The 21,918-nt window shown below is 36.7% G+C and overlaps 1 protein-coding gene across 7 annotated transcripts in view; it reads left to right on the forward strand.

Moving 5' to 3' along the window:
- The window catches only part of CCDC178 (coiled-coil domain containing 178), a 180,275-nt gene that overhangs the window by 155,538 nt on the left and 2,819 nt on the right, over window positions 1–21,918 (forward strand). For 6 of the 7 annotated variants that reach the window (XM_054818663.1, XM_054818661.1, XM_054818667.1 and 3 more), the window contains one exon: window positions 6,158–6,292. The exons of the other annotated variant lie outside the window; for it this stretch is intronic. In XM_054818663.1, the coding sequence (XP_054674638.1) occupies window positions 6,158–6,292 (135 nt within the window). The remainder of the gene's footprint in view (window positions 1–6,157; window positions 6,293–21,918) is intronic. 7 annotated transcript variants of the gene reach the window in all.

Below are 21,918 nucleotides of genomic sequence, written 5' to 3' on the forward strand. Positions count from 1 at the left end.
TATTACATTGCAAATTACTTCTCCTGCAGGAGGGAGGGGAGAGATCTTTTTTTTTTTTCTGGATGATTCTATGAGTTTCGTTTAAATGGTGGAATCTAGTGCTCCATTTCTCTGTGATATGATCATTGCTGTCTGCCTTGACATTTTTTAGCTTCTGGATTGCTGTGTGGATATTGCTGACATCTCAATTGGATATTGTTAATTGAAATGGTTTAGGTTCATAATACTTCATCAAAATATGGTATTGATGGTGGGCTGAGTCTTGTGAGACTTCTTGGAAATGCTCTGCCCATCTGTTTCTCTCATCTGCCTCCGCTACATATATTTTTCCATTCTTGCTGCTGCTTAGTCCATCTCTTCTTCTTTTTAATATTCACAAATGGGTTTAGTCATTTGGTAAGGAGCTGTAACTACCTACTGTATCTGCAACAACATCTTCAGCTGCTTAGTTCTTTTAAATGTCTCAATTTGTATTTCCTTAGATTCTTTTCAGTCTGGAATCAACCTTTATTCAGAGTAGCTATGTCTCTCAGTCTCTATAATCATAAATTTCCATTCCTTGAGCTGTGTGTCTGAGTTTGCTTCCTACTTTTCAGGCTGTTTCTGAAGGAAGCTTCAGGAAAGGAAAAGGAAATTTCAGGTGGTACTTGAAGGAAAACTCATAAAATCAGGGGTTTTTTCTGGTAAAATAGTGTTGCACTGGCAATTAATATTCCATTTTATAGGTTTGGTTCTCCTTGTTTGATGTTACTGTATACTAGCATAGCTATGTAAAGCCTGGATTAGACCATGATGGTTAGGATTGCACTAGTTTTGATTAACAGTTGGATTTCTTAGTCCCAAATTGGCATCCTTAACACAGACTTCATGGTTTGATCCAAATATACCTTCCAATTTTCACAAAGACCTTTTTTCTCCGGGTTTGCTGAGCACCAATAGATGGATATTTATACTACTACACAGATAGGCACATTGTTGTCAGTGATGAATCTCATCCTGGACCAAAATAACAGACATTACAGAGAAAAATCAAGTTTCAGTGCTGTATTCCTGATCTACAGTATGACAAATTGCTTTGTGAAGATGGTTTATGTACAGGGTAGAGTTATACAGAGATAAGCATTCTTACTTGCTCAGCAAGGCTGATACATGAACAGTCTGGTCAAATGTAGGATCAGTGAGAGGCTCAAGAGTGCTTACAGAGGGCAACGTTCTTAAAAATTTTGGTTAATAAAAAAGGGGAAATTTACTGGTGACTATCTGCAGTAAATAGTTTTCCAAAGACTTAGAGTTTTCATCAGATGATTTTTATGAAGAAGTCATATCACATACAAAAATGCTGTCCCCTTTGAAATGTGAGTCCCCTTTGCACATCTAGTAAAGGAAACATCAGTGTCATTTCATAACGGGAGCAGAATAATGTATTTTGCCCAGAATACCTCACAAAAAAGCAAACTGGTTGGGCTATCCAAACAAATTCAGCCTGAGGCAAACACCTGCCATGCACATTTTTAGATCAAATGTTTAAAGTTTGGCAAAATTTAAAGAATCTTCTTTTGAAACAGGCAGCGTACTAGTTCTGCCTATAATAATATCTACTACCTTTTATGTGATCCAGAACCTTGCAGTTTTACTGGATCAGACACCTTAGAAGCAAGTATGCATTCTAAATGCAAAATACATTTTTCTTATGAATAATTATAATTTTGGAAGATAAAATGAAATTTTATTCATAGAGGGTCTGATTCTCTCTTTGCATTCTCAGGTGTAAACCAGGAACAGTTATATTCAGAGCAGTTGAATCTCACTAATTAGCAACAGCAGAGAGGAGAATTAGGTTTGTAATCATAACCCAATATAATGCTAGCATCTAGTCACTGGCCAGAACTGGTAATTAAAGCAGTCCAAGTAGTATGTTATTGACTGAGTTAAAGCATCATGGCTGAGTTCCACATGCTACTCACTTTGCATTCTTAATGGGGCCACATGCCATTTGATGTTTAATTAAGTAAGTACTCCTAGTTTGGGGTCCGTTGTCAAATATGTCTAGCCCTATGCAGCTAGACCGTGTCATGAAAGACAAGAAGGTGAAAATTTTGGGTTCCTGTGAACTGCCAGGCAACAAAAGTTAAAAGTGTTCTGGTCTAAATAAGATACAGTTCCTTCTCTCTGTGTGGGATTTTCTTTCAATTTACCTTTTTTTTTTTTTTTTACTGTATAGAGAACCCAAATATTGTGATAGCATTAGTTAATGAGGGCCTAGAAACAATACCACTGGAATAATGAATTAGCCTTGTATAGACCTCAGCTTCAAATAGTATTATATGATTTTTATCCCAGTTTGATCCCTCAAAAGAAATTACAGATTAAAATATTAGCTTAATTTCAATCATATTACTGCAAATCAGGCATGTATTTAATGAAGTAACTTGATTTATCATAAGAAAAAACTTAAAGGTGAGAACAGAGTAAGGTACCCCGAATCATAAGCTTCCTCTCTAGTAAGATAGCAATGGCAGCTAGTTCACGCTTCCTTTTCCCAAATTTACACTGATATTATTGATGATATTAGTACCTTATATAAATAAGGAATTAAACAAATATAGACCCATATGCTTCACAGCAGAGGGGAGCCACAGCACAAGGAAAGGAGAGTAACAGTGAAGCCCCAAAGTAGCAGCATGGCCAGGGCAACTTCTCGACAGAGTCCTTCATTCTCCCCAGGAGCTCACAAAGGTGCCTCTCCATCGGCTCATCATCTCCTCGTTTGTTGGATGAGGACTGGGAGAAGCCACTTGCCTCAAAAATTGTCCCCTCCCAGAAAAAAAAGAAAAAAACCACCCAAAAAACCTCCAAACCCACCTCTTTGAAAGTGATTGCTCCTCCTTGCATGATTAACTTTGTTTTGACGCTTGCAGAAACCCCTACAGTCCCTTTAACGGAAGGTTGTTTCGTGGGGACTAACAGCAGACCTGTATCTGCTGCAACCATTGCAGGTGCAAGAATGACAGAAACAAGAATCCTGGTGCTTCCTTTCCTCTTGCATCCCCAAAATCTGGAGCTAGCTTGTCTTTTTGTTTCCTTTTTCCTTTCGTCCTGCTCCTACAGCAAAGTAAATGTCAGAAACAAAGTGAATCTCATCCAATATTTGACTACTGTACATACTCCTACACCTTGACCACTGGAGATGCTGTTACCTGCTCTGTCAGCATTTGACTTGATGTGCTGAGAATACAGCATGTTTCTCAAAGCGTGAAAAAAAAGCAATGAAAAATGAAGGAGTTAGCAATAATGTCATGTATGCAACTCATACATAAGTCTCCATGTGTGATCAAAATTTAAAAGACAAGGAAAAGCAAATAACTATATGTCTATCATATGACCGAGAAGAGGATCTAAGAGAAAAGTATTGGTGCCTGTAGGGATAGACAGAACATGGCAAAACCTATGAAATCTAAAGGCTGCTTTTGGGCTAGAAGTACTCTTTAGCTAGGTTACTCAGGATTTTTCTGTTTTAAATTGTTCCCTCAGCTAAAGGTCTGCAGTCAACTCAGGAGATTGCATGGCCACTCCTAGGTTAGTGGGTCCATCCGTTTATTCTAAGCTTGCAGGTAACATTATTTTATCAAGCTCTTAATTTCTCACAGACATGTATTTCTGATTGTGTGCATAAATGTTATTTATGTTGCAATTAATATTGTAAAATTAACAAATATTGAGTTTAGGCTCTATTATGGTGGGCACAATAAAATGTATTCAAAATATGAGATGCATTAGATGCAGAAATACTTGCAATAGTAACAACAGCCATCAAGGACTCATAACTTGCAAGTGTTTATTAGTTCTTTGAAATGAGAAACATTAGTGAAGGTCGTATTGGACACCAGCCATTATAAACTGTAAGTTTCTCAATAAATATTATAGTAATTTTAAAATAGACGAAACTCAAAATTTTTGAATGTCTTGATTCTCTCAAGACAAAAAATTGGATAGCTGTTGAACTGGATAGCCGCTGATCCCTTTCACCATTCACTTACAAATCCTTTCATGTGTTCTCCCAACCATAAGCTTCCCTCATGACAACATATCTTGCAATTTTACCTTTTTACAAAAATGTGAATTTTGATAATCCAATAGTTCTCTACTTCTTTCATTTTTCTAGGGCGGAAGCAGAATGTTTCATGAAAATGTCATAAAGTTGTTTGGTTTGTTCCTCTCTCACCTGCATTCTTTTTCAGACTCCGGAATGGTATCATACAAAAAGAGATCTGAAAATAGTTGAATTAACAGCAGACCTGCAGAAAGAGATAGATTTAAAAAAAAAAAAAATTCTTAAAATACCAGGAAAGGAGCAATGGTACTTAGAAAAGGTTCTTCCAATTGGAAAACATATTCATATTTGATTTCAGTGTTTGGCTCTGATTCAGATTTATATTTTTATATTTTCCGATTGAGTTCATGTATGTTGCCTCATGTTATTTTTAATATACACTGGCAAGACTAAAAAAAATTATGTACAAAGATCTATTTTAATATTTTACAGCATCATTTACAAAGATGCAGAGTACTCACAGCTTCCATAGAATCTAATGGGACTTGTGGAAACTGAGTATCTCTGAAAATCAGACCATTAATTTTGAAAATGTGCATTAATTACTCTCTAGGCTGTAATAGCTCACTTGATATTACTATAATCTACATTCTTTTGAAAAAGTGCATTTTTCACCTGGTACACTGCGCTTGCTCCTAAAGAGCAGTCATATCTTATCATGTGAAAGCTTTTTTATAACTGATACAATTATTGACCTGTGGCATTGACCTTAATGAAATGTAGTATTTCCAAAGGAATGGTACAATCCATTGTGTTAATCTGGTTGACAGGCATACTCTTGAAGGCCTCATGCTAACAATAGCTATGCAATTTATTGAAATAATTAACTTGATGAAACACAAACCCGTGTATTTCCACTAAGCAATAATTTAAGTGGTTTAAATTTCCATTTTCTAAATTGCATCTGTCTGGAGTATGCAGCAATGTTTGCAGAATTTACCAAAACCCACAGTCATTTTCAAAAACATTCTGTGTTGGTAGATTTTTCAGATCTCATTAAAACATTTTTCTTCTAGACTGAGACCTGCCACACCGTGTTTATGAGTTCCAAATACTTGCAGATTAAGAAAAAACTGAAACCAGTCTTAACTGTAGATTGTAACAATAATTACTGTTAGCAAATAGCAAAAGCCTCTCCGGTAAGCACTCCTGCTTTAAATCATTTTGGTTAGGAACCTTTTCACCAAACGTGGTTCCCAGGATGTTATCTTTTCTATACATCTATATAAAATCCTTTTTTTTAACTAGTGTCACACTCAGCCGCCACATTCGGTGCAATTTAGTGCTGTTAGATGCTTTCATGTCACATGGTTATAGCTAGGTAGATTAATAGGAACTTCTATCTGGAAATTTCTTTCCTGTTATTGTTCTCCCTGAGCAGTTGATGGCTAAGTTAATTCTCTTTAGTTTTGTCATGCACTAAAGCACACATTGCCAAGCTATGATAAGCTTTACGCAGGGGAAAAAAAAAGCCCTTGTGTCCATCAAAGTCTTAAACTTGCATTTTAAACTTTGGCCTGACCTGATGTGCCATTCAAAAAGCTTCAAAAGATTATTTTTTTAAGAAAGGTTCAATATGTCCCGAGGCTATCGGTTTTGAGTTAAACTGGGTGAAGTAGAAATATTTTACTCATCAGCTTTGCAGTCACAGAGTTTGCCTCAGCTAGAACAAAACTGCTGAGGCATTTAGAGAAAATTAACCCCCCATCCTGGCAGCCAGATGTGACTGGTTTCTGATGAATGCACATGAGTGGGCTGAAAAACCAAGAGACTGTGAAATTCCTGTCAGGTCCGTACAGCGCAGAATGGGCTATTGACTGCTTTCTATATTTCCCTCCATCATTCTTCTTGAATGCTGCCATTAATTTCCTCTCCTGCTCTGACCTGGGAATTTATTTTTTTTTCTTTTTTTTTTTCCCCTCCCTCCTTCTTGCCTCTCCCCCCTTGCCCCGACCCCCACCCCCCCGCTCCCCATCGCCGTTCCGGTTGCCGTCGCCGTTCCCGCCGCCGTTGCGGTTGCCGTTGCGGTTGCCGTCGCCGTCCCAGCTGCGGGCGTTGCAGAGGAGGCTGCGCCGGGCGCTGGCGGCGCGGTGGAGGCGGCGTGGCCTCTCCATCCAGGCTGGGCTGGCGAGGATCCAGGCAGCCTCTCAGGAGAACGCTCAGAAAATATTAGCTGTGCAGGTAGGTGATTGCAGGGAAGTCGGAAAGATCATTCTGATCTAGATTGAAAAGCAAATGATGGGTAGTGTGATGAAGCATTAAAACCATATCCCATCAGAGTTTTATAAATTTTTAACCTCTTTAATAAACTGGAATTGCATGAAGGATGAATTCAGTAAGTTAGCACATATACCGTGCACGGTTTGAAAAAAAGGGGGAGATCAGATTTATTTCTCACAAACCTTTGGAAAGATTATTATAAATACACTGGATATAAACATTGGAAACATAGAGCAGCATTAGTATTGCTGCTTCGTTGTTTTAGAAAATGTTACTGTGTCCTGTTTTGTGCACGTAGTATTTCCATGGTAAACAATATTGTCATTTGCACTGTATTCGTATTTAATTTCTTTAGCGTGAGACTATTTTTTAGAAGTATCGTACCTTCCTAGCTCAGTTATATGATGACTTTCCCCTATTTGTACAAAAGCAACACTGAAGGGTTATGAGGTTTAAAAATGTTTTCCAACTGTGTATGTTTTTTTATTTTATGACTTGTTCCTCAGATATATACATTTACTAGGGAAAATATCTACTATACAGTATAGTTTCAACGTTCTTGTTCTTTTTGCCTTGGTACCATATTCATACGTCTGTAAAGCCACTCCTTTCAATCTCTTTCCATGGTTAATGGCCATAACCAGATGGCATTTCTGAAGGGTTTTTATAAGACTTAAGTGAAAAATTTCTTTCAGACTTACTCCTTTCAAAAGAAGTTATGTTGCTGATGCAGCTTTAGTGCAGCATATTCTTATAAACCTTGTTTTCTAGTTCTTAACAGTCAGGCTTTGTCATATGATTGTGGAAACAATTTTATTACATTTTAATATTACGTAATTACACCTCACAGTTAATATCTGATGCATTAAAGTAAAAGCTAACTTGAATAAGTTGTAGAATTCCATTAAACTGCATCAGCATCATGACCTGATTTCAGTATCTCACTAAGAGGATTTTTATTTTAAAATTCCAGATTTCCGTATAAGTTCTATGAAAGATTTAGAAAATCCTAGTCATATTAAAATCAGAAAGTCAAGAAAAAAATAATTAAAAGAAAAATATAATCAGATTTTATACTTTATTAATGATTTTAATACACTTAATTTTATACATTTTTGGGAGCATTATACTTGTTAAATATTGCACTGAACTGCGTGCCATTGAAAACAGGTAAGCTGGGAACTACACTTTTTCTTTCATTCAAAATTCTCATTTAGCATTCAAAAAACTGGAGAAGCTCCTTTTTGATTTTTGTAGGGGGATAGCTGGGATGATCTCTGTTCTCTCCTGTGTTCGACTACTCCAACTGCGAGTGAAGAACAGAGGTGATCGATGTGCAGACTACAGCTCGTGAATAATAATAGCAGTGACATGGAAGCCACAGGTGGCAGTTGGTTTCCTCACACATGAATCTTTACATTACATTAATCTGATGTTACACAGTATTTTAATAGCTGTACTGTGAACCTCATATACAATTGAACTCCTATGTCAATAACTTGTCCACGTTATAATGAACAAGTTTTGCAGACATCCTTCACCTTGGCGTAACTTTTTTCCACGCACGCTGTTCTCGCTGAGAAGGTGGGTCTGTAAATCTTCTCACCCTGAATAACACAACTAACTAGAGATGGGCCTAACAGCTTATAGCTGTACGTCCCAGCAACATTTGGGGGTGTTCAGATCTGCGTAGCTCTGACCTACCAAAGACAACATTTTGTTCAAAGTCTGGACAAAATTCTGTTCCCTATCTGCTTTCACTATCCATTATATCCTTTTCTGATATTCTGATCCTTTTCTGGTATTCTAACATTCTTGCTATGCTTTTATGCAGTTTGATAATAACTGACTATTAAAATAGTGAACAAGGAAAATATATAAAATTAAAATGGAAACTAGTTCAGCTAAGCTCAATTACCAAGATGTGTAGAAGACTATTTCCTTTCGGCAACATGATGGTTTTATATTTTAGATGTCTTGGCAATGGTTTGTTTATATGTTGACCAGTGTCTTTGTTTTATCTGTGTTATTGTCAGCTCAATCTATCCTTCTGTCAGTTAGGTTCTCCTACTGATGACACTCAGCATAGCGGCACGCACTTCCAGAATAAAAGCTGGTAGCCATTCCTCTCCCTTTTCGTTCAGCGAGAAATACCCCGAGTTTGTTGTTTCCAGCATCCAGCTCACATTAAAGTTTGAGGATGAGAACCTGCTCAGCTGAGTATTGTGTGAGTGTGCAGCAAAATGGTAATTCCTGCTCACAAGACCTTGTGTCCCAGCAGCTACCTTGACTAGCGCAAACAGGAGCAGGTGAATCAGAGAGGAAGAGTGAATTAGAAGAGGCAATAGATACAGTACATTGGCTGCCTAAGCGTTTTCTAATATTTTACAGAAGCCATGACCTGGATGAGATCCAAAGAGAGACTTAAAAGTAGATAATGGAGGGGGTTTTGGCCTTTTCACCAGGTACTTTTTAACTAGCAACACTCTCCAGTTATACACAGCACCAGTGTTTTGGGAGAATTATGTGAAAATCAAGATCTGCCTCAGACTGGAAGACAGATTTGACCAGTGTTTCATCATTACTAGTCTACACTACTAAGCCTTTTTTTAAAAGTCTAGACGTACCTTCCAATCGCTTCTAATGGTGCAGATAGACCACAGTGCCTATAAGACTTTGTGCTTGAGAAGGACTGGGCCCATAATAAGAAGGTGACGTTGCCAAAGCCATTAGTGAGGAAGAAGTTTCCAGTAACAGGTATTGGTGGAATTAGTCATCACCTTTAATAAACACCAAAAAAGGAAAAACCTTAGGAGGGATCTCAGTTAACAGCAAAGTGCTTTTGTTACTGATAATTTGAAAAAAAAAAATAAAAGATGCTTGCAATTAAATCTCCCTAAAAGTTTTAAATTAAGAGGAGAGCTTCTTTACAATGATGGCAGGCTCCTTTCGTGTGTGGTCTCTCAAATTCATTTCAGAAAGAATTATATGCAGTACCAGTCCCAATTTCTGTTAACATCAAACTTGGTACCGATGCCAGAGATTTGCCATGGGTCATCCGCCCTGCTAGTTAAGCATGGATCTGAGCTCACTCTTAATTCAAAGCTTCCCTCCCTGTCACACTGCTAATGCGTGCCCTTGGGCTGGTCCGACTGGCGTTGGTAGCTGTATTGTGCTGAACTGGGCTGCTCAGGCTTGGTGCAGCTCCAGCGTGTCCCCTGGAACGCGCATCCCCTTTGGGGATGCTGCTGCCCCCAGAAGCAGCAGCCTGGCTGTAAGATGCTGCCACATGCCATCACCATCTTCAGTGTCCTAGGGCCAGAATCTTTGCTTTGCCATGATTATGCTTAGGGTAGCAAAGGCGAAGAGCCTCCTTGGCTCTCTGGCCAGCCTTAGCACTGGCTGTGCATGTTTTTGGTCTGCCTGGCTCTACCCAGCAGCAGTGCACTGTACCAGGGAATCATAACCGGAACACACTGCCTTCTGGGTGCACCTCCTTTTGGGTCTCTGCTCTGAGAAAGACAACCAAAAACCATTCCTCGGTATGTAGCAGAAATGAGTATATGCTTACTGAGCTCAAATCACGGTTATGTGAGTGAAGACATGTTAATATAGTCCAAATATTTTAAAATTATCCAAAGCACCAAAATATGAGTGTGAACCATGAAGGCAGAATTATGGGAGTAAATCTCTAGTAAATACTACCTTTTCCCATTTTTTTTGCTAAGGGTCATTGTACGTGGTGACATTAATAAGTTTTTTTTAAAACAAAATGTCATTTTAATTTATATTAAACTCCTTTTGTTCCAATCAAACTTTTAAATATATATTCCCTGGTTTTTATCACGATCCTTGTAGCCATTTTGCTTTTTCAGGATTTAATACTTGCCTTGGGAACAGGAATGATCAACTGATTACTTAGTGTCCATATGTTTTGTGAATATACTTCTGGCAGAAAATGAAATTTTAAAATTGAGCATTTCAGTTATGATGTTAAAAAAAAAGGACAAGAGATTCTTCCATAGTAATAGCAAAGAATAAATATGTTGGCAATCAAATCAACTACTAAAGCAGAGATCAATGACTGAATTGATTTATACTTTCAATTTTAACTCTTCATCTATTTCATTTTTTTGTAGAGCAAAGTGAAGGACTGTTTCTTGGGCAAGACTATTTCACCTTCTTATGTTCTACCTTTTTTCTAAGCCGTTTCAAGTTTTAAAAATTCCTTTACTGCTGTCTGATTGCAACCAGTGCCAGAATTTGAGAGATTAGAATTGCAGTGCATGAAGTGCACTAGAAGCGCATTAGAAGTGCATGAGCACTGCTCTGCTCTTCTTTCATTCTGGGCAGTTTACATACATGCTTAATGGCTCTGAAAAGAGAATTTGTTTTTATCACGGTAGTCAAAAAAAGTTCTATATGAGCTCCATTGTACATTACGCTGACTCTTCACGTAAACTTAATTATCTTAATAGTCCGAGGACATCCTGTGTGGTAGGAGAGGAGCAAAGACTATTGCTGAAGCCAGTGACAGCTTTTCTTCAAATAAAAGTTGCATAGAGATCTCTTCTGGTTGGGGTTTGAAGAAATGTGAAAGAGCAATGTGGGGAAAATTTCACCATCACATGTTGGCGCAGTCCATATTCTATAGTATGCTGGAGGAGTTCAGTCTTCAAAAATCCTTCTACATTTACTAAATACATTTTTAATCCAGCAGAAAGTAATAAAAGTAATCTCTTTAATTTAGAAAAAAATCATAAAAATGTAAAACCTTTTTTCCCAAAAGTGTACAGGCAGGATATTTATTATGCTAATGACTTTTGTTTTCCCAATAATGTTTTGGAGTTTCAATAACTTGACTCTTGAGTAAGTTCAATTAGCTATCTAATTGCAAAAATGATATATGATGGCAGGTGTAGCTTTATTTAGGACTGTGTCTGTGCTTTAATCCTGACAGTCCCCAATTTAGTCCATCCTTTTAGATGATTTATCTTGACTATAGTTCTGCCAGAATTATTTTGGGGCCAAAGTGCTAACAAAAGGATAGCATCACTGCGATTAGCATTGTAACCTTAAAGTATTTAATATATACTTTTTCTGATGGTGGCATGACAAATGTACCTTTTTTATAAATACAAGTTTATTGCCTTATTTTTAATAATCTGCACCTTTGATAGCCATTCACACCAGTACAAAATGATATAAAACCAGATCATCAGGATTTAGAGTTTGGAAACTTCTTCGTTGGTTGCAGTTTTACCCATTTTCATTAGGTGGAAATTGCTACATAAGGCACAAAGGAATGAAGCATCAACCCACAGACTGTCGCTTTGACTGCAGAATGCTGCGATTATTTATACATTTTCTGCAGTTTTGCTGAAGTCGCTTGATTATCCCAAAATCTTTAAAAACTTTTTGGCAAAGCTGCTGTAGTTCAAAATACTTCCACTGTATTGAACTACACCAGTTTACACTAGAAGAGGGTTTTGATCTATTTTGTATTGTCTTTATTTGTGCAATTTTGCAGAGGTCACCAGAGAGAGGAGCGTTCTTTTCTAAGACTTTGAAACTTTGCTGAATCTACTGAGAGCATCTGAGTGGATACTGCATCTTACTGGAGGAAATGTTTTACTAACTGTGCAAAATCTGTGGTTTTCATGGCACCCTCTTTTACCTCCTTACAGGAAAGAGTCGGTGCAGTTCAACTAAGGCCATGACCAACTATAATCCTGCGTGTTAAAAGCAGGGTTTGCCCTTTTGCGTTTTGAAAACCACTCATTCTTAACTTGCTTCTTAGCTGTCAGATGGTAGCCAATTTAAGTACATCTTTTGTTGTCTAACTTATTAACACAGGTGTGTTATGGTGTCCCTCAGGGCTGACGCTATTCAAAATCTGTACGCCTTCTCTTTTATTTTTCTCTGTTATGGGTTGAGTTATCACCATTTATGCTGATTACACTCGGTTGTGTCTTTTTTGCCTGCTGATTTCACTTTAGCAGTCTTGCTGTTTCTGCCTTGTCTTGGAGACATATGGGGTGGGATGACAGATAACTTTTCTTAAGGGGACATGGCTACACACCTTTTAATTAGTTCTAAGCTTTTGTATTTAGTCACATATATTCATAGTAACTATTTAAAATATTGAAGTTAAATTTTGCTGGGTTTATTATTACCTTATAAAATATTTATTTTCTACAGTTCAAGGGGAATTGAGACCAGCTATTTTTGCTTCTGCTCATGGGAGTAATGTTTCTGAGTTAAAGAATTTGTTACTTGGTTAATAGGGTTCTAAACAAGTATGGAAATTGGCATCTTATATATAGTTTCTAAAAATATATGGCTTTCCTCTCAAATGTTTATGAATTTTGGATAATAACATCTGGAATTCTTCAAAATATGATCTCACATTTCTTCAGTAGAGTTACATTTCTTCAGTAGAGTTACATTTCTACAATATTCACCACTGCTTACTGGAATCCATCTCTGTATATTACAAGAGCAGCCCTAATTGTCCACTTTCTCACACTTTCTAACATCCACACAGAGAAATGTCTTAATAATTAAAAATATGCTGACTAATAGAAATTTATAGATACTTTTTTTTTTTTTTTACTAATGAAACACAAGTTCATTTCTCATCGAGCAAAAATTATTCTCCCATTAAAGAGAAATAGAATCCGGAAATGCAGTCTATGAATTCATATTCTTTCCATCTGTAACTCTGATAACCTACATTTGTGGGCCAAACACTCAAAACTCCAGTCAAATCTGAGGAACTGGCAAGCTTATTATCTCTGCTGCCTTTATTGTCAGCAGGGCTACTCAAACCAGTAGGTCTTAAAAGACAAGAAGAGAGAAACTGCATGACTTCCAGCTTCTTAAAAATTGATCCACTGAGTCATGTCACTGCTACAGCAATCTTTAAGCCTCAGATTATTCTCTGTACTCCCTGACAGAGAGATTCAGAGTTTAAAATTTGATGGAATAAAAATGTGCTGAAACACTGTATCATGAATTGAAAAGTTTTCACAAAATGTTCAAGTTGTCGTGCTCGATGCCTTTTCCAGAATCTGAAGACTATTGGGATTCTATTTTTTGAAGTAGCATAAATTTTACTTTTTTACTTAAATAACTAAAACCTGTGTTGAAATGTTTACACAAAATAGGCCGAATTAAGTTTATAGAAATAACTGCAATCCTAACATTTCTAAATTGAGTACCTTGGGTTTGTAATCTTAATAATTTTGTTTTAAGATCTTTTTTTAAATTCTAAAATTTCCAAGACTATAAGCCATTATATTGACACTTACCTTTATCATCAGCAGAATTAGTGCCAATACACTTATCTGCTACTTTAATGGAGTAAATAACAACGGTAGTAGGCTGTCATCTATCTCTTATTCAGTAATGTATTGCTCAACCTTTTTATCTAATCGAAGTCCCTCCGGCTCATAGTCTCTGCTTTTCCCAACCCATCTCATCCCAGATGAATGTCAGACCGCTGTCCTGCATTTGACTCGTTCCCAGACTGCTAGCCCAGCCATTTCTGCTCTCCTTCAAGCTTCTTTTCCAGCCTTAGTCTCTGGTACTACCTACAGATTTCCATTCTCCTCTGTTTCCTTGTTGCTTCAAGTCTCTGGCTCCGTCTTGGTTTTTCCAAGCAATGGTCACCTCCTTCCACCTCCCAGCCTCTGAGACCTGCCAATTCCAGCCTCTACCCTCACCTGACACAGACCACTGACAGTTTTCCTTCTCTGCAGCCAATATTATCTCCTCATAAGCCTTCTCCAAATCTTACTGTTGCTCCATTTTGGCTCTTGTTGTGTCACGTTCAAATCAAGCAATCTCCTCCTCCTCCAGCATCTACAGGGCAAAATGAAAGCACAGGCAGGACACCTCTATTCTAAGGCCCCTAAACCCAACCCAAATCACTGCAGTCCTGAGCTACTACAGCTGGAGAAGCCTTACCTATTACAAGGCTCAAGTTTGTAAAAATGTAGTTTTCAGAGGTACTGAGCTCAAGCAGACACTTACCAAGCATGGACAAACTGTTTTCAGAGCCTTATGGCTTTGAAATTTTGTGGGCAGTAGTGTACGACCCATTTCTGTCATTTTTGAAATTTGCTAAAGAAATCAAACATTTGAGCCTGATGCCTAAATTTTGGATAAATTGTGAAAAATTGATCCTATAAAAGCAAATGCTTGGCAACTTTCACAATATGCAATGCTCTCAGCTCTACCTGCATTTCAGAGGAGTCCTTCCTGATATAGAAAAATTAGTTGAAGTGGTTTAAACACCAGTGGTTCAAAATCCAGCAATAACTAATTCAAGTTCTTCCTAGAAAAATCTATAGGAATCCTTGATTCTCTTTGCAAAGCTTAGCTGTCTTGGTTTGAGTAGGTGCATTGTGAGTATCTGGGACAATATGGGAAAGCACATAAACAATTAAAATCTCCCAGAGTATTTTATTATGTTTCTGTGAAAAGTTTGTGGAGTTTTTCTTCTGGAGAAGCCTAACTATTTCTCATCTAGAATATTATTTTTCTAAATCATGACTTGTTCTGATTGGAGCAATAGTACTGAATAGCAGGAAAGCCAAAGTTTACATAAGCAGTACTGGCTAAACAAGAGAAAACATCATTTGAATGCACGTTTCTACCAGCTGTGCTGAGAGATACCTGTATAGCAACAGAGCGAATAACTTTCTAAATAGTTCCATATAATGTAAAATGCTGTGTTTCTGAGACTTTTATGCTAAAATAACTATATATATTTGTCTACTGGGACCCAGTTGAAGGCCAAATGATAGGTAATGCTGAGGTTTCTGATGATGATTCTGTACCTCTTGAATCTCTCTTTTGAGACCTTGGCTAAATATGACAAACCTCTCAAAGGTTGATCATTTGGATCACAAGATTCCCTTCATAAGCAAAACCAAAACAATTTTGCATGTACTTACCCCTTCAAGAAGCCAATGGTAGTTTTGAACGACAAGAGAATACAGCAATGAGCTGACAAATAAGATGGTTATTCAGTTGTTATGGGTCAAAAAGAAAAGGGAACGACACTTCATAGATTTGCTTTTCCAGCAATTGACAGAAGCCGTCAGTGTATAATTAAGAAAAGTTAAATAAAGCCCATTTTTAGGAAGACAAGATTAAGGATAGGATTTATGAAGTTATACTGTTGCCAAATGAGCAAATGCTTAGCTCTGGTTTTATAAGTTAAAAACTAAGAAATTAAATTTCTTTATCCAGTACAGTGAGCAAAGAATCAGAAAAATGACATTTTAAATTAATGATTCAACCTTGCAACATCACTTTGGGCTATCTGAAGTTTAGTAACCTCCTTCTACCCATTTTAAACATATATCAAAACACAGGTTTAATGATGAACTGTTTGCATGTTGAAAGCTCCTTTTTGGCAGCTCTTCTGTTTTTGTCGTTACCTGAATTAATTATGGTAGTTCAGAACATCTCTGGTAAACATGCTGATATATCATAGATTATAAACTCATCTACTGAACTCTTAACCATGGTTGCAAAGTAGATTATTTTATTTAAAGACAGCAGTTTAAAAATTTACACATTTAATTTAATTATCCTCTCCCAGAAGTATAAGAAGAAATCAGAATCCTATTGTGAATAGCATTATACTTGCATAAGAAAACTTACAGGAGCATTTTTGCCTCAAACTCAATAATTTTAGTTATAATCACTAACTATGTTTTTGTTTTACAGAACCAGTATGATTTGGAAAAAGAATAAAATTGCTTTTAAAGTACAAAAATAATTATGAACCACTTGAAATGTAATGTCTGTATTTTATTTCTCATCAGAATTCATTAGTGTGTAACATCAATAATTTAGCCCATCATTTGCCAACACTGACTTGGCTCAGTAGTTCAATCATGTAACCCTGTAAACTCACTTTCCATTAAAATGAATGTTGCTGACAAAGGATAACTAAAGAGATACTTCATTTATTAGCTAAAGAGATACTTCATTTATCAACATTTTTAAATTAGGAGTTTGGGACCACAGACACTTAGCTGGATAAATTATTCAAAGGAATCTTTGCATTAGGCCTAAAGATGTTTGTAGAATCAAATACAATGTTATCCAGAATTATAACTGCCTTTCATTTGTGTAACATGTAATTCACAGTATACTATTCCAGAAACCAACAGAGCCACCTGCAGAGAATCAAATGACCTACCCGAATGAAATCCTGACTGTCATGTGCAAAATTATAAAATGTGTAATAGTTATCCCATATTTTGATTGACTCAATCAAGCATTTTCTGTGGAAAACTCCTTACAAGAAACTTCTTGCAATAGGCACTATAATCTTCCAAAGTTGCATCTGAGGTATTAAATGCTTTGCATTATTGTACTGTGAGCAGCTTCTTCAAATCCAGTCATTACCTCCTCCAGACGCATCCTTTAAAAACATTCAGGTTTCAGATGCAATGTCTCAGCTTGTTGCTTCTCCAGCCTTTTTCCTAGCCACCTATTCTTTCCTACCACGACACTGCCTTCATTTTCTAAACTTCAGTCCTTTTCTTTGCTAACGTGCTACAACCTGGACATAAACATTTCTTTTTTGAAGTAAATAGCTACCTGAAGCATGTGAGGACAAATTTAGGAATAAAATAAAAACATCTCATGTCTTTTGCCTATGCCAGATAGATCTGGAAACCAAATCCTTGTTGAGGACAGATCAGTAAACATCTGTCACCAGCTCGACATAAAATGACTGTCATCTGACTGCGTACTCTGGAGGGCTGCTGCTAGTGGTACAGAAGGAACCAGTTAGCAACATAAGCAGAAAGCGAGTAAAAATGTTATAATACCAGTTTGGTGTGAGCCACGACATCACTGTCCGTTCCTCTTACTCTTTTCCGCCTGAGTGTATACGGTTTCTCTAGAAAGTATTCCCATCTTTATCCCTTTCTCAGACTTTGCATTGGAGGTATTCTTAAACTAGAGACAAGAACCACTCCTGTTTCAAGCGATGTTCCAAGTAAATCTTGTTACAGTCTCTGTGCTCACAGGCTGTTATAAATACATGCTTATGATACTCCAGGCTGAGGAGTGAGGGATCAAATTTAGGGCTTTATTTGCAAGTGTTCTCACAAGAAGTATTTTTTCCAAAATCGATGGGATATTTTCTCTGAGCCTGAGCACTGTGGTAACTGAGCAGGTATGCAGTAGCAGAGCAGGAATTGGTATCTGAGACAAAGGAAAAGATGCTACTATCGGCTAATTCAGGGGACTGAGGAGCTCTGTACAGGGAAAACTTTTTTGTAAATTTTTCTCTTTTTCGTGAGGGGAGATTAGGGTGGAAAGGATTATGCCTTAGAGAACTACTCAGTTCTCAAGAATAATTTTGAAGAAAATGAGAACAGAAGTAGTTGTCTTTTAACAGTGCTGTATTTCTCATCTCTGTAATATTCAGCATTGCTACAAGGGTATGCAATCCGTATCATCACTTGACTCAGCATCACTTTTGGCACTCCTACTGGCACTGGAGCTAGAAGCTGAGAGTTGAAGACTCAGGAAGAGCAGTTTCTTTCTCACACTTAATTCGCCTCCAAAACTGTGATGGGTCACAGCAGTTTCACTGGGTTGCTTTAGCATGCCAGCTTGTCACAGCTATCGTGGAATTTTACTGGAGCATTTTAATTATCTATAATAACTCCAGAAAATCCCCTTTTTCATTTGGCACAGATTTTTCAAAGCTATGAGTTTTAGTTTTATTACAATTTCTAAAATAAGAGAAAGAGTACACCAAACAAGGAGATTTTTAATGCTATGCTTCACTCCAATTAACCTTTAGGGGCTAGGAAGTCTTGCAAAATAAAAAACATACTTAAAACTGGTCCCATTGAAGTAAATGGTGAAATGAGGCCGGCTTCCTTAGGCACTGGACTATTTTCCCCAAGGTAAAGGAAGAACAATCTGAGTCAATATACATACTCTCACTATGTTGCCTTGTAGTGAAACTTTTATTCTGAGGGCTAAGATTACATTTATGTTTTAAAAGTAAGTGTCGTGGTGATAGTTTTGTTATAATTTTGATCATCTAAAAAGGTAAGCAAGGCAGACGTTATAAGACAAGGTACTAGCTTTTATTAGAATGGGAAGAAAATACAAGCTTTTGAGTACACAAGCCCTTCCTGTTAGCATCATTTCTTGTATTTTTGATAAGTATCTGGGAGGGTGCTGAGCATTATGTTCTTAGTTTCAGTGATATACTTATTCATAATCTAATTATCACTCAGTTTAACTTATATAATTATGCAGCAAAGACTTTCACCTGTGTTCTGGTCTTTCTTAGATCTTTATATCTTATTTAATTCACTATAATAATAATTCTCCACATTTAGTAGTGACTCCTTTGACCTATACAGATGATGAGTCTAACCACTGCTGGTGTTACATTACCTTTCTTCTCCATTTATTTCTATATTCTTTGTAATTCCTATTTCTCTCTTCTTAACAGGTAGAGAATGAAAGATTGGGAAAATTTAGAACAGATGAGGAAGGAAATTATTTGACTAGATAAATCAGATTAAAATTTGAGATTAGCAATCTAAAACATGATGATGCAGTCTTCTGAAATAACTTATAGGGTTTTTTTGGTGTCTAATTTTCTGAGTTCCACATGTCTCAAGGATAATAAGCCATTTGTTGTCTTCTATTGATCACCCAAGAGCTGAGATTTTCCTGTATATAAAACATCAGAATTTTTCATTGCTTTATAGTCCCTCAGACAGCATATACTTCTGGAGCTCAATTTGTAATAGTCTGACAGCATCAATGTCACCCTGACAGGTACGTTGCTACCCAATAACCATTCAGGTTGAGAAGTCGTGTACTTTAGCTTCACCACTATGATTTCTGCCTTCCCGAGATCAACATCCACAAAAGTGTTGTGTTTGGACTGCCATTTGATTTGGAATAATTTAAGAAAACTTTTAAGAAGACTTGTTTCTTTGAATAGCACTTTCCTATTAGTGAATACTGAAAATTTTTCCTTTTCAAAACTAAAATAATATTTTATTGTAGGAAATAATACAGAATGTGGCAGAAGTACAAGTTGTTTTGGAGCCAAATCAATTTCTTTTGAGAACAACAGAATCCCGTGAGGGGGGTGTGGATGCCCTTGGAAGCAGCATTTGCAGATTTCTGTCCCTCTTGTGCGATGGAAGCAGCTGCAGTCTTGGACACTGATGTCCTTGGGGAGATGACGGACAGAAACCTGAGTGAGCCACTCCATGACTTTCCTTCTTCCTGCCACACTTCTCGGCCTTCAGTTCTATAAGTTGTGTTTCTGGCTGCTCAGTTCTACAGAGAGACTTTAATGTCTATTTTCAGAGACTAAGAATGAATTTGCAGTTGTTTGTGGATATATAGCTCTTCTAGCTGTTTCTAAGTTAATGCAAACCCTTCCTTTCTTGAGTTTCCCATGAGAAATATCTGGTACTGTGGAAACTCAGAAGCATGAGCCTGAGATTACAGGGAGGTCTTCTGAAATTTAGGAATACTTGTTGAAACATGGGGAATTCTCTTCAATCTATTCTCACCTGTCTGTTCTGGGATAGGAAAATGTTAGGAAGAAATATTGCATATGTTTATTCTGCCCTTATTCTTTTCCCTACATAGCCCCTCATCATGACCATTGCTGGGAACAAAATGGTGGGTTAGATGGACCATTGGTTTGACTCCACATTGCAGTTCATATGTTATGGTGTTAAGGAAAAATGAGAACCTCAACACTAATGTTGCTGGCTTTTAAGGCAATATATGCATTTTCCAATTTTACATTCCTACTTTATTTATAGTCCTATTATTATTTCTATGTTTTTCTGCATGCTTTTCTGATTATCTTGTTGATTTACTATATCTTCACATATTTCAGATATTGTGCATCTGCATCAAAAGGTGGTTTGTAACTGTTACCCTTTTTTTCCCTCAGGAAGCACATTAAATTATTTATTTTTGAAGAACTCTTTTCTAAGTAACTTTAGAATGTACCATACAAGAGAACAAGTTTGTACAAAATGTGAATCATAACCAGATATGTACCACACGCAGGAGGACACTGAGTCTCCAGGAGTTAATTTTAAAATGCTTCCAAGTTATAATACTCATCGAACAGTAATATTTTGCACATCTAAGCTAAAATGTTTGAGAATAAATCTTACAGGAAATTGAGCTTCAAGTACTGTTTAAGCAATTATTATTATTTGACTATAGGCATGATATTTCAAGAAAGGAATTTACATGGCCAAAGTTCATTCCCTGTTCTCTTTTTTCCCATTCTTTCCTCCAGCAAATGAGTCCTTGTAGGCCTCCAGAAAGGAGAATTGTTCTAAAATAGGTTTCATCAGTAAAAGAATTAAGTTACTCACCTCTTTTTAGTTTTGCAATCTGGCTCAGACATATCCACATGTCGTACTTCGCTGTTCCTGCAATATGTTAGGTAGAACAGCCCACAAATTAGAAGCCAATAAGGGCTATTAAGGACTCAGGGCCTTATTTTGATAGTTTTCTGTGTTTTAAATCCATTAGTTTCGTTACAGTTACACCTAATTTACGTGTCTGTGAAAATCAAGCATTAACTTTGCCTTGTATTTTTAGTCTTTATTTCTAATGATTTGAGAGCTACTAGTGTATGGTACTGTCAGACTAATGGAGCAAATTGAAGATGAGTGACCATATTTTATGTCATTGTGTGTTTAAAATATATGTTTTCAGTTTCTAAAATTAATGATTTTTTTTTTCACTGAAACATTAATAAAGCATATGACTGTCATAAACTTAATTTACTAATACATAGTAAAATGCAGCTTCCTTTCCAACAAGCTGAATTTTTTTAGGGAAAGCAGTGGAAATTTTCCCATGACCCAGTGCTTCATAAACATGTGATTGAAATGGCAACTAGAATAAAATGAAGCATTTCCTCAGTAACAACTATGCTGAGTATCAAATTGTGTTCCCACTGAAGTCTGCAGCCTAATTTGAGAATTCACTTTACATGAATGTAATCCATTGATTTAAATCATTCATGGAAATGAGATTAGAGATATAATGCACAGTTTTTTTGGTTTGGTTTGGTTTTTTATTTCAGGAGTGACAGAATACAGCCATAGCTCTCAGTTTTCAGTTAATGGGAACCCAGATACATGCTAAACCTTGGCCCTAGACAGACGTAACAGTATCATTTTGTCGATGAGTCAGCACAGAAAATTTTCCTTTAAGACAATTCAATCTATTCTTAAATGTTTTATTTAATCTATTTTGAAATCAAGTCGGTGTCATTAATAAACTATCATTTGATGATTAGTTTTCCCACTTGTAAACATTAGTTATTAAAAATGGCATTCAGAAAAATTTACAATATATGTGTTAATATTACCTTAATTTTATTACTAAAAGACAGTACATTGGATCCAAATAAAAGCCATTGATGCCCCAGACAAGGTTGTTCTGGTGGTAGTTGTTTTAATTATATAAAAACCTGAATCCTTGAACTGCACTCAATTCCAGAGCATCTTTAGAAACCAAAACACCAA

The sequence above is a fragment of the Grus americana genome, chromosome 2, assembly GCF_028858705.1.
Source record: "Grus americana isolate bGruAme1 chromosome 2, bGruAme1.mat, whole genome shotgun sequence".
NCBI classification, from domain to species: Eukaryota; Metazoa; Chordata; class Aves; order Gruiformes; family Gruidae; genus Grus; species Grus americana.